The 13,484-nt window shown below is 36.1% G+C and overlaps 5 protein-coding genes across 10 annotated transcripts; 3 read left to right on the top strand and 2 right to left on the bottom strand.

Moving 5' to 3' along the window:
• The first annotated feature begins 33 nt into the window (after nucleotides 1-33).
• Nucleotides 34-3,783, top strand: LOC105695555 (E3 ubiquitin ligase RNF157). Its single transcript, XM_012417192.2, has 10 exons — nucleotides 34-104; nucleotides 419-611; nucleotides 683-801; nucleotides 875-1,137; nucleotides 1,220-1,361; nucleotides 1,482-1,685; nucleotides 1,800-2,042; nucleotides 2,128-2,288; nucleotides 2,520-2,790; nucleotides 2,859-3,783. The coding sequence occupies exons 2-10, from the start codon at nucleotides 524-526 to the stop codon at nucleotides 3,051-3,053; spliced, it is 1,686 nt and encodes a 561-aa protein (XP_012272615.1). The 5' UTR covers nucleotides 34-104; nucleotides 419-523; the 3' UTR covers nucleotides 3,054-3,783.
• LOC105695556 (60S ribosomal protein L10) lies at nucleotides 3,764-5,208 on the bottom strand. Of its 2 annotated transcripts, none has more exons than XM_012417193.1 (4): nucleotides 5,133-5,208; nucleotides 4,958-4,986; nucleotides 4,280-4,585; nucleotides 3,764-4,168 (listed from the first exon to the last, which is right to left on the bottom strand). In XM_012417193.1, exons 2-4 carry the CDS (start codon nucleotides 4,978-4,980, stop codon nucleotides 3,835-3,837), a joined length of 663 nt encoding a protein of 220 aa, XP_012272616.1. In that variant the 5' UTR covers nucleotides 4,981-4,986; nucleotides 5,133-5,208; the 3' UTR covers nucleotides 3,764-3,834. The 2 variants fall into 2 exon arrangements, with proteins under 2 accessions (XP_012272616.1, XP_012272617.1); XM_012417194.2 differs by lacking the exon at nucleotides 5,133-5,208 and adding an exon at nucleotides 5,077-5,132.
• Nucleotides 5,209-5,384: 176 nt separating this feature from the next.
• LOC105695842 (rab-like protein 3) lies at nucleotides 5,385-7,111 on the bottom strand. Of its 3 annotated transcripts, none has more exons than XM_012417817.2 (5): nucleotides 6,819-7,108; nucleotides 6,489-6,698; nucleotides 6,245-6,393; nucleotides 5,983-6,096; nucleotides 5,385-5,909 (listed from the first exon to the last, which is right to left on the bottom strand). In XM_012417817.2, exons 1-5 carry the CDS (start codon nucleotides 6,862-6,864, stop codon nucleotides 5,733-5,735), a joined length of 696 nt encoding a protein of 231 aa, XP_012273240.1. In that variant the 5' UTR covers nucleotides 6,865-7,108; the 3' UTR covers nucleotides 5,385-5,732. The 3 variants fall into 3 exon arrangements, with proteins under 3 accessions (XP_012273240.1, XP_012273241.1, XP_012273242.1); XM_012417818.1 differs by having other exon boundaries at nucleotides 6,489-6,657; nucleotides 6,728-6,857; XM_012417819.2 differs by having other exon boundaries at nucleotides 5,734-5,909; nucleotides 5,990-6,096; nucleotides 6,819-7,111.
• LOC105695841 (pre-mRNA-processing factor 19) lies at nucleotides 6,628-9,832 on the top strand. Of its 3 annotated transcripts, none has more exons than XM_012417814.2 (8): nucleotides 6,628-6,712; nucleotides 7,601-7,750; nucleotides 7,874-8,151; nucleotides 8,243-8,437; nucleotides 8,517-8,672; nucleotides 8,759-8,989; nucleotides 9,065-9,405; nucleotides 9,494-9,832. In XM_012417814.2, the coding sequence occupies exons 3-8, from the start codon at nucleotides 7,960-7,962 to the stop codon at nucleotides 9,636-9,638; spliced, it is 1,260 nt and encodes a 419-aa protein (XP_012273237.1). In that variant the 5' UTR covers nucleotides 6,628-6,712; nucleotides 7,601-7,750; nucleotides 7,874-7,959; the 3' UTR covers nucleotides 9,639-9,832. The 3 variants fall into 3 exon arrangements, with proteins under 3 accessions (XP_012273237.1, XP_012273236.1, XP_012273239.1); XM_012417813.2 differs by lacking the exon at nucleotides 6,628-6,712 and adding an exon at nucleotides 7,269-7,368; XM_012417816.2 differs by lacking the exon at nucleotides 6,628-6,712 and adding an exon at nucleotides 7,396-7,461.
• A 370-nt stretch (nucleotides 9,833-10,202) lies between these two features.
• On the top strand, nucleotides 10,203-12,924 carry LOC105695637 (histone H3.3-like). Its single transcript, XM_012417386.2, has 4 exons — nucleotides 10,203-10,481; nucleotides 10,556-10,616; nucleotides 10,773-10,939; nucleotides 11,011-12,924. Exons 1-4 carry the CDS (start codon nucleotides 10,456-10,458, stop codon nucleotides 11,180-11,182), a joined length of 426 nt encoding a protein of 141 aa, XP_012272809.1. The 5' UTR covers nucleotides 10,203-10,455; the 3' UTR covers nucleotides 11,183-12,924.
• Nucleotides 12,925-13,484: the final 560 nt, after the last annotated feature.

The raw sequence follows: 13,484 nt of genomic DNA, 5'->3' as shown, positions 1-13,484 counted from the left end.
TATTTCGAGGTAGCCTTTCCTTCCAATTCGTTCTTATATCTAAGAACACTTTCCGTTGATTTTGAAATCGTCTATTGGTTACGAAATTCATGTCCAAAAGTAAGGTGAGTTCAAAAAACCTGAATCACTAGTTCTCGTTCAAAAGGTCATTCATCCGGATAGCTCATATGTGCACATATGTATGTACATATGAGCAATCCTGCAGCTGTACTAAATAAACTAATAACTACCGTCCCCTAACCTTGGAGAAGTGGTCGCACAAATATATCTGCATTGATAAAGTAGCTGCTGTGTGTGCATTGTATGTATGCATGCCATAGATGCAAAGAATAGATAAAGAACCTATCACCTATTATCTGTAATCGAATCATACGAAATATTGAGAAAGAAACTGTTTTGCATACGCGCGTGACTGCAGTCGTCTACATGAGTTTACCTGCTGGTAAATGCATACCGAGACGTTTGACATATCGTAAACAATTGACCGATCCGAGGTTATAAATTTCAAGTGATTCTTTACGCAATGGGCTCGCTGACCAGCAGGCAAAATGCTGGAGTGGAAGAGGTTGATATTGTTTCTAATCATGCCTACAAATATCCCCCACGATCAGGTTTGTGTCTTTTTAACTAAAAATTGTATGATTTGATATTATTTATTTAAAGACTTTGTTTGCTGCATTAGGGAGCTATTTTGGCAGTCACTTTATAATGGGAGGAGAAAGATTTGACACTCCACAACCGGAAGCATACCTTTTTGGAGAAAATGCAGATTTGAACTTTTTAGGCAGTAGACCAACCCCGGTATAATCTACCTTTCTTTGAATTTTTCAATACTCATTATATCTGCTGGTAATTATTATACAGTATTTTCTAGTTTCCATATCCACCACCTCAACCTAACGATCCCACCAAAACACTTAAAAGTTTGGTGAACATAAGGAAGGAATCTCTTAGATTAGTCCGACATATGGAACAAACATCTTCCTCGCAACACCAAAGTGCAAAGCATTATGGTGATGGTGATGCCGATAAAAAAACTACACGATTTAATATTGAATTTACTTTTGATTGTGATGTACGATGTGCTATAACTTTATACTACTTTTGCACAGAAGAAGTTACGACGAAAGGGGTCACGTAAGTTAACCCTTTTACTTTTAGCATTGTAGAAAAAATTAAGCTGGTGAATCTACCATCGCATGTTCTCTTCTTTGTTTAGTTACATCCCTCGAGACCCTTCTATGAATTCTGAGACTTATCGCTACAAAAAAGGTGCTAATCAACTGTTCTCTCAAACCTCACATGTATTTGAGCCAATTTTGTACAGCGAAGAAGACTTATTATATAATTCCGATAAAGAGGTAAGACATTTCCACCCTCAGATCTTCAATTCTTAATTGTTGCAATTAGAAGACTGAATTTTTCCGTGTTACTCAGGAGTAACCCTTTGAGAAACTTAAAAAAAAATTATCACTCCACAGATAATTCCCATAGCTATTCATTGTGTGGCAGAGGAAGGTTCGGACGAGCCAAAACAATCTCATACAACTATTGCTGTTGTTGAGAAGCACTCTGATGGTTCTTACATATTAAAAGCTCTCAAACAAAAACTCTTTGTTGATGGACTTTGTTACTTGTTACAAGAAATATATGGAATCGAAAACAAAAACACTGAAAGTGCTAAGGTAACAAATAACATTTTCAAACTATTCATATTGTTTTTGTTCTTTTCTGAATAGCTAATATATTCCTTGTTTATTCCATCCTTTATGCTGCATTAGACTTGTATTACTTTATAGCAACAGGGAAGTGACGAAGATACGGAGGATAGCGGTTCTGAGTGTGTGATATGCATGTGCGATGTACGAGATACTTTAATTTTACCGTGCAGACATTTATGCTTGTGCAATGGATGTGCAGATTCCCTCCGTTACCAAGCTAATAACTGTCCAATATGTCGAGCTCCATTCAGAGCTTTACTGCAGATCAAAGCCCTCCAAAAGGTTTCCGAAGCTGTCATTTCCAATCCATTATTACCAGAAGTGAGTGTAATGAAAAATAATTTTTTTTACTATTATTTAACAATAGAAATGCCCTACACTGCATATTACTTTCGACCATGTCTAGGGAAGTTGTGACAATATACCACCAGGATACGAAGCCGTATCATTGATAGAAGCTTTAAATGGACCTTACACGCCCAGGGCTGCCGTTCACCCATCAGAATCTCTCGATACTCCTGATACAGATGTCACAAATGCTATTCAAGCTGCCGAAATGTTAAATAGGTGGGTTTACGCACGTATGTGCACACAATATTTTAATTGATCATCTCCATAATTTATTGAATGACCTTCCATGATATGTTTAAATCATTATGATCTTTCGAGTTATGAATTAACATCCATTTGGATTTGATGATATAGGTTAGAATATATAGCATGTTCCACTGGTAAGAGCTTTTATAATCACTACAACAGATGGTAGACTACAGGGTAGATCGGTCTACCCACTTACAGATTGGCAGAGTTAACACCAATTTCGAAGCACATCTCTCCAAAAGATACCGAGATATCGTCAGGCACCAGCAGTTCCCCCTGCCTCACACCGGAGTTCCCGATGTCTATTCTACTAGTAAGGGATGACAACTCGGACTCGCAAAAAGACGTGCGTAGCAGATCCCCTGCGACCAGGATTAAAGGTTCTGGACGACCTCGAGATAAAACTAGTCTTCGAACAAGAGATACTCTGAGACTGGTTAATGAGAAACAAGCTGCTCCCATTGATGAGGTAATTAAATTTTAGTGTCGCATGTCAATTTACCTTACCATTTACTAATTGACAATTATATCGATCAGGGTCAAGACGAAGACAGCGAAGCTGAAAAATTATCCCCACTGTTGGATGCAGCTACAAGTACCGAAGCTCTGGAAGCTCGCATCCATCCAATCGATGACATTGATATCGAAGAGGAAGCACAGGCTGTAAACGAACATACAGCTGAGGTTACCTGTCACTCCGATAAGAATAATGTATTATTTAATACAGACTAAGTTTGTAATCGCTATTTGATTATTTATCAACATCATCTTAGAATGTGACTGGTTCTTAATGGTAGAAAATACCAATCGTTTATCCCTGAACCTTAAGTAGGTAGTGAGTATAGCAAACAGTTACAATATGAGGTTAAGATCTTGAAATGATACATTGCTTAGAAGTTATCATGTAAAATCAATTAATAGATATTCTTGTTGATGAGACTAAGATATAAAATTGGTTGTTACCATGTCACTAAATTATTGTATCCAAATAGGGATGCTTTTTTTAAACGTCTCTGTCCTTCATTTTCTTTGACGTCCTCGTAAAAGATTAGAAAAATGAGCACTTGAAACATCCTCAAGTGTTATATAACAACACAACACATAACATTATATGCAGTCACGGAATTGCGACATAGATAAGTTTTAGTAATTTTAACTTTTAACTGGTTCTGGATAAGTTGATAACTACACATTTTGTTTTGATCACACTGTTCATATTTTCTAAACTAAATTCTTTTGTGTGTGTATATAAATATAATAGATTACTCTTATTCTATTCCCTACATTTTTTTACTTGTAAACCAAGTGTAAAAATTTACAAAATTTACATAAGACTCGAATACCAACCTTAGTTTATCAGAAATGTAATTGAATAAAACTTTAATTGTAATTAAAATATAAATATAAGCACACTGGCTTCAAATGTATTGGAAATCACAAAATATATTGCGTACCATTTTTATTCAATACAAATTTATTGAAACCAGTATTGTATATATGAAATCACTGTCATTTATGCAGCTGCATGAAAAACTTCTCTGAATTTTTTCCATTGGTCCAAAGGTCCATGCTCTGGAAGATATTTGACATTGCAACCATCGGGTGCAAGACGTCCTTCCACCTTAAGTTTTTCATACTCTGCACGGTCGTACTTTGTGAAGCCCCACTTCTTGGAAACATAGATCTTCTGACGGCCAGGGAACTTAAACTTAGCACGACGCAATGCCTCGATCACAGCCGCCTTATGGCGGTCAGATGAACGAACGCTCATAATAGGCTGACCAATGTGTACACGTGCTACCGTACCTTGAGGCTTGCCAAAGGCACCGCGCATTCCAGTTTGGAGCCTTAATAAAGTTTTATAAAAATTTAGATTAAATTCATTGAAAGGTATCATAATTAGATATAAGTTATATACACTACTAAACTTTTAATAATGATTACTTCAATGAATTTACCTATCAGCTCCAGCGCACGATAACATTTTATTAATGCGAATGACATGGAATGGATGCAATCGCATTCGAATATGGAACTGATCTTTCCCAGCATTCTTGACCATGTACTTATTAGCACAGATACGTCCAGCTTCAAGAGCTTCAGAGCTCAATTGTTCATACTCGTCTGAAACTAAATGCACGCATAGTGGAAAATCTTCAACGGATGCCTTCTTCTTCCCTAAGTCGAAAATGCGGATCTTAGGATCCGGCACACCACGACAAAACCGTGACTTTGGATACGGCTTGTTCTTACAATAGCGATAACTGAAAATCCAACAGAAAGAATATTTAGATATTAATGAATAAATTTAATTAATATTAACAGAAAAAGATGTCCAAGAACAGTAGAAGGTATGTACACATGCATGAAAAACCTTACAACTATAAAATTACTTTCACAATACAATCTGTGGCATACTAATAATTTGTTCTCACGATTGTCCTTATGACGGGGAAAAGTGAGGTTACGTACTCAAGAGCAATATCGAGAAAGAAAGAAAGGAGTACTAGTAAACAATCGATACAACACAGCATTTGTCAACTAACAATAAGAACAATATTATAGACGCAATAAAGTATGCAGAAACATATGTTCACAATTAATCAAGTAAAATGGCAAAAATAATGTACACTTACCACCTCGCTGGACGGCGTCCCATTTTGTCCTGCAATAAAGGAAATACTTTTTTAATTACGTTTATAACAATGAACCGCTCCTTACTGGTATTTTCAAATGATAAAATAAAGAATAATACATTAACAAAGTATAGGATGTCTTCGGAAAAACTAGATGAAATTAAGCGAAACCTACCGTCGTCGAACGAGGTAAATAGGAAGGAACAGGAGGGAACGAACTTGGTCACGAACAGTGTTGCCAACTCCAAGCCCGTGAATTATAGTACAGTCGGGCCAAATTATAGTATGATCCGGAAAATTCTAGTACATCTCATAAAGTTTGAATATTTTCATAAAACTTTCGCCCGTGTGAAAAAAAAAAAAAAAAAGAAACCGAAAGGAAAGAAAGGGAATGTAATTTAATGCATGACGATTTTGTTACGTCTCCACATAATTTCAATCATTGAGGTTTAATTTTATTTATATCGTACAAATTTTTATTTTGTACAAAATTTTAATCCTATAATAATGGTGTGTAACAATTAATGAACAAAAAATCTGTATTGCAGTTCCATGTTACACACTTTTAGTTTTTCACATAAGCAATTACAAGAGTTCTTTGGAATTAAAAATATTAACTTTTTCAGGCATGTAGGAATGTTTGATGCATAGTGATTCTTTTACAAACTGTCAAAAAAGTCTCACCATGCAGAAGAAAACATTGTGTATCAGGTATACTGTGCATTGCTTAAAACCATCAATGCAGTATCGTTTGAAGTTTTTACTTACATTCCTTTCAATCATGATACAACTTAGGACTAAATGAAGAAGTGTACACAGGCAATCTTCGCTTATCGGGACTGATCCCTTCTCTTGTAGCATAGTATCTCCTCTCAATGACTTTATCAAAGAAGCGACTCAGCTTTACGGATGAACTAGATCCAGCAGCCAGAGATTTAGTCTGTCGACAGTCCTATGTTCAGAAAAAGATATCTTATTACATTTCTTTAAGTTATTACAGATTTATTGTAAAACGATTTCTTTACCACAAACATTTCTTCGGCACCACACTCTTCGGCGATACTGGATGAACGTCTATGGAGGTTTGATCTCACTTCCGAGACCAGGTCTAATTTTGTACCGACTGCTAGAATTGGAATCTGGAAATATGCAAATGGTGAGCACCTGTGTAATGCAATTGCACTTTTGCTATAAATTCATGGAATACGAAATAAAATCCTAACATTAATAGAATTATAATTAAAGTATCTAATGCGTTCATTCCTAACTTCAGGAGTTATATATTACTTGAGTCGAACCGACAAACTTTTCAGGATCAAAGTCGTCAAATAGCTTGACTTTTGAGTGGCTACTATCTTTGTTTAAAACTTCCTGAAGCCATTTTTGCAAATTTTGTTGAGATTTCCTGTTTGTCAAGTCATGCACCAGAATTATACCTGAAGAACAAATCCAAAAATAAGGGGTAAATTATTATAATTTAATGTATTCAATCAAATCTGCTCGGTTACTTAAAGTAAAATCAAATTTGTACCATTAGTAGGACTATAGAAAACTGATCTTGTATTTTTGTGACTTTGGCTTCCTCCTACATCCCATAATTCAATGAAGTATCTTCTTTGATTTGGTGTTCCTTCCTTGTACTCGTGTAGTTTGACTTCCACTGAACATCCTATCGTCCATGAGGGATTGCTAATTGTTTGCTGATGGCATATCATGTGCGTTAGTGACGTCTTGCCAACACCTATGTAATTACAGGTAACACATACATACCATGTACATAATTGCAAAAATATTGTTACAAGCATTGACAAACGAAAGTCAGATTAAGCCTACTTAATACTTGTCACAGAGTAATTCTAACCTGAATCACCGACAACAATAATTTTGACTTTGTCAATCGCTGCCATGGAGTACTTGCTAAGCTCTATAGTATTATTTAATCTACAATGTTTATTCCTAGATTTGACACCTTACTAAAGCTACACACACGTGTATATATGTTGAGTACTATTAAGGCCCGATTCCATCCTCGAGTTAACCAAAGTTTAACTGGTTAACCTTTCGTTAACTATACCACACTCCCAAACCTACCGTAAACCAATCAAACTCCGGTTAACTCGAATTGTGGAACCGGGTTTTAGGGGTCATATTCTCCTCTCACTCGCATTCCCTTTCCCGTATATTTAACATAATATATTAAATTCGTTAAATTCGTACATATATATGTACATTCATACCAACATTCCATCGTGGCACGAGAGTTAACAGACAGTAGCGCCGTCCTTGGAGTGAAATCAGTACTACAACGAATGTGATCCTCATTTTTCTTTAAGAAATTAACTTCTTGTTACGTCTTAATTCATCGCCCGTGTATCGTGGTGTGTTTGTGAAAATGGCGCTATCGTGTGCGAGTAAGAATTTTATGTTATTATTAAGTTTAATATGAATTTCTGACAATCGAAAAACGTAACACAGTATCACAATGCATTTTTAGTTATAGAGAGGTTAAGTTTGTACTTTGATCGAGCGTACTTTCTGACGGCTAGTTGAAATCGGTGGAAGCGATGCATGACTCCGACCACCTTTATGGTGCCATTATCTCATATATTATGGATCAAATGAAATCGAGTTTTGTTTTTTCAGTTTCGAACGAAGTGCCGGAGCACCCAGTGATATCTCCAGTTTCTGGATCCATTTTTGAAAAGCGCCTCATTGAAAAGTTTCTGGCAGAAAATGGAGTAGATCCAATCAATGGCAAAGAGCTCACGGTCGAACAGTTGATTGACGTTAAGAGTAAGTACAGTAATTGTGGCATCGCATTTATTTGTCAGTGTATGTTGTTTCTTAGTATAAGTAAAAAGTTATTGCAGCACAGAATTTTTTGAAATGAATGAAATATTTTCTTGGAAATTACAGCAACGCCACTGGTTAAACCCAAACCACCAAGTGCCACATCTATTCCAGCGATATTAAAGATTCTGCAAGATGAATGGGATGCGGTCATGTTGCACTCATTTACATTAAGACAACAACTGCAAACTGCACGGCAAGAATTGTCCCATGCTTTATATCAACATGACGCTGCTTGTAGAGTTATTGCCAGATTGACTAAAGAGGTCACTGCAGCTAGGGAAGCTTTGGCAACGCTGAAACCGCAAGCTGGTATCGTACAAGCTGTTGTCATTCCACAACCGGTAGGTTCAATAAATATATTACAAATTATTAAAAGGTATCAAGAGTTAAGTATCTTGCTGATTACTAGTAAAATTCAATGTTGCTTTTCAGGCTGTTGCTGTGGAAGCTGGCGGTGCTGCTGCTCAACCAACGGAGCAAGCTGGTATCACTGAAGATGTGATAGAGAAATTACAAGAAACAGCCACAGTCCTCACTCAAGAAAGAAAAAGACGTGGCCGTCTTGTTCCTGAAGATCTTATGCCGCAGGATAGCATTCGCGCATTCCAAACACTTGCTTCTCATCCTGTAAGATACATCTATTATTAACGCACAGATTTCTGTACTACAACAATGTATGGCATTACTTTTATTTATTTTTAAATAGGGCCTTCATTCAGCAAGTGTTCCTGGTATACTAGCACTCGACATTCATAGTTCAGATACCAGTAAGATCTTGACTGGTGGTGCTGACAAAAATGCAACAGTATTTAACAAGGATACAGAGCAAGTAGTTGCTATTCTTAAAGGCCATACAAGAAAGGTATTTATCTTTTTATGCAATATATGTCTTAAAAGTAATTGATTTTTTTGTTCTTTAGTGAAACATTTGTCTGAAATCTGTCATAGGTGACACGTGTAATTTATCATCCCGATGAAGACATTGTTATGACAGCATCACCAGATACTACTATACGTGTTTGGAATGTTGGGACAAGTCAAACAACGCTTTTACTGAGAGCCCACGATGCCGCTGTAACCGGTTTGTCATTACATCCAACTGGAGATTATTTGTTGAGCTCTTCATTAGATCAGTACTGGGCATTCTCTGACATTCGTGCTGGTAGATTATTAACTAGGGTAAGTTAATGTTATCATATTTATACAATAATATGCACGATAGAATACTTGCTACTTGTTCATTTCCACTTATAGGTTGCTGGAGAAGCAAATATACCTCTGACAACAGCTCAGTTTCATCCTGACGGTTTAATTTTTGGTACTGGCACAGCAGATTCACAGGTCAAGATTTGGGACTTAAAAGAACAGTCCAATGTGGCAAACTTCACAGGCCATATGGGACCAATAACGGCGATTAGCTTCTCAGAGAATGGTTATTACCTTGCCACAGCTGCGGAGGATTCCTGCGTTAAACTGTGGGATCTGCGGAAGCTGAAAAATTTCAAGACTCTCCAGTTAGATGAATTTTATGAAGTAAAGGACATTTGCTTTGACCAAAGTGGTACTTATCTTGCTGTAGCTGGCACTGATGTTAGGTAAGGAGTATGATAAATTAAATTTACTATTGGTAATTGTTCTGTGACTCTTTGATAATTAAGATTATGAAAATTGTAATAATTTCAGGGTATATTTGTGTAAACAATGGCAAGAATTGAAGGTGCTGAATGATCACACAGCAACTGCAACTGGTGTTCGCTTTGGAAAGCATGCTCAATACATAGCATCAACCAGTATGGACCGTACACTAAAGCTGTATGGCTTACCATAATTTTACTCAACTTAATCCTTTGACGAGAACTGATCGACTGGTTGAACGACGCTAAATTGTTGTCAGCAACAAGGTAGCCATCTGTGCAGAGCCAACTCCACAGTTTTTGCAAATATGAAAATTCGTGTGCACTAAAACAGTGTCTTTTTCTCTGTTCAATAACAAAACAATATAAACTTTCAATTCATAACCTGTTCTTGACTATTTGACCTCGATAACCTATGGTTCAGTGCAAACTTTCGACGCGGAATATAAAAAAAACCAATCAGGCCATACTATTATTTACAGTTGCTCTGTATTACGATACGACCATTCAATCTGTGTATGGATAATAAATATTTTATACAATTGTGGTAAATTACATGAATTTAGAATTTGGTGCAACAGGTAGTAGAGGTTGTGGAAATTGTAAAACTCCATCTTGAATATAATGCTCGTGTGCGTTTCAAAACATGAATATCTATTTTATTTGATGCAGATCGATTTTTTAATAGTATTTATGATTGAAATAACTATCGCTATAAATAAAAGACATTCCAATGACAGAATATCAGAAACTAGAGGTGTCAAAATGGTATGTTAAATATTCGACACTTAACCTCGCCTTCCCGCGCAAATTCGCTGCCATTTGCGCTCACTCCGCTACACCAGTGTGCTCCAGTTTGATAGTTTTGGCGGGAGGAGGAGTTTCACCGTTTGTTGACAAATGTTAATAATTCGCTTCTGATGACAGAGATATTTATTGTAACTTGTTGTTTAATTTTAAAAATTCATTATATACGTCGAAGAGATATAGCACTGTAATATATCAGGCAGAATGGTGAGACGAAAAGCAACAGCGAGGTTCGTACTTTTATAGGTTATATACGGATCATTTGTGTATTATTTAATTCCGTATATAATTTCAATTTATGCAGTCCGCGTTCCGGTCGTTCCGATGGTTCGAATAAAGGCGCATCAAGTGAAAAATCCAGCCATGTAAGTTTTGAAGAATAGGTATATCAGTTTATATACTCTGAAGATGATAATTATGTTTTCCAGACAAATTGCTAAATCTCAAATTGAAGCATCGCGCAAATAATATTTTTTAATATAATTTGCTAATACATTTATTAATGTTGTTCTTTCTATCAGACAGTTGTTATCGTCGATAGGAATCGGACGAAGCGACGGACAATGCGAGTATTGCAGGAAATTAAACATTTAAGAAGAACCACAAGATTATTGATACCCAAAGCACCATTTGCAAGACTCGTTAGAGAAATAATTAGAGAATGTTTCCCTAGATTAGATGTTCAAAGGTATACATCAAATGGTTATAAATTAAATCTATGTATTAAAATGTTTTGTTTTAATATCTGTGAGATTTTAGGATACAAGTATCAGCTCTGGAAGCTCTACAAGAAGCAACTGAAATGTACATAACGCAGTTCTTTGAAGATGCCATGCTTTTAACGTTACATGCAAAACGTGTTACACTTATGCAAAGAGACATGATACTCATGCGACGATTGAGGGGCAGAGATGACATCATTAACAGATAATGCTGTAGAACGATCTTAAAGTATTATAAAATGAGGTATTTCATGATTTTTAAGAAGTGACCAATTTCCAGTCATTCGTTGTTTAACAGCTACATCAAGAAAGACTAATGATACAGAGATATAAATGTGCCTTTTACTATAAGTCGCTGGAGATAGCAATTGCGAGAACATTTTAATTGACTGTAATTATATTTAATTACATATTGCACGTGACATGTATTTTGACTATTGCTGGAAATGAGTTTCTAAATTATTCTTATCAATATATTTAGTACTCTTGTTGATTGTTCAGCATCTGAGTTTTTAAGCAAACCATGCACGTTTTAAATATTAGGTTGATGTCATTTTTTTTAACATGTTATGTTTTGTGTTAAAAACGCCATGACTTATGCATCAACCTAATAGTTTCACTTAAATTGTATAATAAAACAATATTTTGTTCATTGTAATTGACAACGAATAGTCAACAGGTTTAGATCTTCTGCTACAAATAAATGCTCGATAAAATTATTAACTATTAACGAAGTGACGTCGAATTCTTGATGCATCAGATACGGGTTTTACATTTACTGTAAAAGAATTGAATGTGTGCGATGAATAAAATTTTTATTTACGAGAAACATTCAAACATTTCAATAGAGTTCTTATTTCACCGTACGAAACTTTGGTAAAATATACATTTTACGTTTCGTCACAAGTACCAAATTCTTGGTACATCAAATGTACTGTACAGAAGTATCTCAAAGTAACTCGATTTAGCTCTAACCCGATTACATGGCAGTAGAGTCGCTCCTCCGATACGCATAAACAAAATAATTAAATACGGAATTATGATCTAACTATTAAATACATACAATACATTAATTAAATATGATTATGTTAAATAATACATACACAGTAACGCAACCCACCGTTAACATCAAAACTTCGTGCGTATCCATTGGGGTTAGCTGCAATAAAAACAACCGTCGTTCACAACCGACATCCGGCAACAAATACAATAGAGACAAAATGTCGTTATCCTAAAGGGATTGCCTAGAAAAAGAAATAGCGTATTAAAAAATAAAATACTAGTCAACTATATAAAATTATTCGTCTATAATACAAATAGAGTGGGGAAATATAAAAGGCACTTGAAATACAGCACAGGCCGAGCTTAAAAAAACCTTTCGCCTAGATACTCGTAAGAAATAGAATGTTCGTCGATTAACGTGCAACTTACGAAGAAGGCACTGAAGGCACAACAATAGTTATCGTACTGTCATTACTATAGTAAAGGTGTCTCGCTTGGAAGTTGAATAAACACCTAAGGCACTGACAGGGCTGGGTAAAGTGAGCTACTTGAAATAAATCCTACGAGACATTTCGAGTTCTTTTTTTTTATAAAAAAATTATTTAAAATACCTACTCGTCACATAAAAAAGACATTAAGTACGAAATATTTGAAATAATGATTTTCAAGTAAACGATTCAACGCGCGTGTCCATTGTCAGTATATTGATTACGTATAATTTTGCATTATTCCATCTTGCGTCGTCTGCTTGATACAAGTATCTCTCTGCGCTACATGAAATAAGTATTCGAAATGTACACCGAAACCACCGAAGGGATTTCATTTTAAATAATGCCCAGCCCTGAACAGAGTGTGCTCACAATTCCGAACGCGTAAGAAACTCTTTCGGATTATTTTATACAATAAAAATTAAATAACAAGTCTTTATCACGGTGACCAAAGGCTGAGCTCCTACTTCTTTATGAAGGATCGCACTTTGTTCACGCACTTGTCCATAAAGTTCCTTTTCCTTTTTGGCTCAGCTCCGGTTGGTAGGGAGAGCAGCGAACCCTGCTCCTTAATCGTAGGTTTATAATCACTCGATGAGAAACTCTCATCGGAGTCTAAACCCGCACCACAGCTCTTAGCTTTAAGCAGCATAGACTTCTCGTCGTTTGGCATGGACAGCCTCTCCTGCATTTGCTCCTCGAGATTACTCTCACGACCTGGTTCATCGAAGCCCTGATTTTTCTCACTAGCATCGCTCTCCGATGCATTCGACCTCTCGACAGATTCCGATTGATCATCGACATTAACACTTTGACTGGTCTTCATTAAACCCATTTGAGCCCTATGCCCTTTACAGGAATCCCCGGAAGATAACATCACTTTCGCCAATCTGTTCGTATCCTTATGTTCCAACTTGGACTCCGCAGAGCATATTTTTGCTTTCTGTCTACGTACTGGTGTAGGACTTGGACTCTCGTAGCGATGTGCTATTTTTCCAATATCATCACTTGGCATTACATC

This window comes from Orussus abietinus, unplaced genomic scaffold, assembly GCF_000612105.2.
Source record: "Orussus abietinus isolate OABI.00-Male unplaced genomic scaffold, Oabi_2.0 scaffold4, whole genome shotgun sequence".
Classification (NCBI taxonomy): Eukaryota; Metazoa; Arthropoda; class Insecta; order Hymenoptera; family Orussidae; genus Orussus; species Orussus abietinus.
The sequence above is the reverse complement of the archived record's forward strand: the minus strand, read 5'-3'. Positions and strand labels throughout refer to the sequence as shown.

What these genes read in the sequence shown, in the direction of transcription:
- LOC105695556 (XM_012417193.1), bottom strand. Translation starts at nt 4,980, where the DNA reads ATGGGACGCCGTCCAGCGAGGTG. An exon ending in GGACGCCGTCCAGCGAGGTG is followed by an intron (nt 4,586 to 4,957) that starts GTAAGTGTACAT and finishes TTGGATTTTCAG; the next exon opens with TTATCGCTATTGTAAGAACA. An exon ending in TCGTGCGCTGGAGCTGATAG is followed by an intron (nt 4,169 to 4,279) that starts GTAAATTCATTG and finishes AACTTTATTAAG; the next exon opens with GCTCCAAACTGGAATGCGCG.
- LOC105695637 (XM_012417386.2), top strand. Translation starts at nt 10,456, where the DNA reads ATGGTGAGACGAAAAGCAACAGCGAG. An exon ending in AGACGAAAAGCAACAGCGAG is followed by an intron (nt 10,482 to 10,555) that starts GTTCGTACTTTT and finishes CAATTTATGCAG; the next exon opens with TCCGCGTTCCGGTCGTTCCG. An exon ending in CCTAGATTAGATGTTCAAAG is followed by an intron (nt 10,940 to 11,010) that starts GTATACATCAAA and finishes GTGAGATTTTAG; the next exon opens with GATACAAGTATCAGCTCTGG.
- LOC105695842 (XM_012417817.2), bottom strand. Translation starts at nt 6,864, where the DNA reads ATGGCAGCGATTGACAAAGTCAAAATTATTGTTGTCGGTGATTCAG. An exon ending in TATTGTTGTCGGTGATTCAG is followed by an intron (nt 6,699 to 6,818) that starts GTTAGAATTACT and finishes GTAATTACATAG; the next exon opens with GTGTTGGCAAGACGTCACTA. An exon ending in GTGCCGAAGAAATGTTTGTG is followed by an intron (nt 5,910 to 5,982) that starts GTAAAGAAATCG and finishes TTCTGAACATAG; the next exon opens with GACTGTCGACAGACTAAATC.
- LOC105695555 (XM_012417192.2), top strand. Translation starts at nt 524, where the DNA reads ATGGGCTCGCTGACCAGCAGGCAAAATGCTGGAGTGGAAGAGGTTGAT. An exon ending in TATATAATTCCGATAAAGAG is followed by an intron (nt 1,362 to 1,481) that starts GTAAGACATTTC and finishes ATCACTCCACAG; the next exon opens with ATAATTCCCATAGCTATTCA. An exon ending in AAGCTGCTCCCATTGATGAG is followed by an intron (nt 2,791 to 2,858) that starts GTAATTAAATTT and finishes TATATCGATCAG; the next exon opens with GGTCAAGACGAAGACAGCGA.
- LOC105695841 (XM_012417813.2), top strand. An exon ending in ACAGTTGATTGACGTTAAGA is followed by an intron (nt 7,751 to 7,873) that starts GTAAGTACAGTA and finishes TGGAAATTACAG; the next exon opens with CAACGCCACTGGTTAAACCC. An exon ending in AAACACTTGCTTCTCATCCT is followed by an intron (nt 8,438 to 8,516) that starts GTAAGATACATC and finishes ATTTTTAAATAG; the next exon opens with GGCCTTCATTCAGCAAGTGT.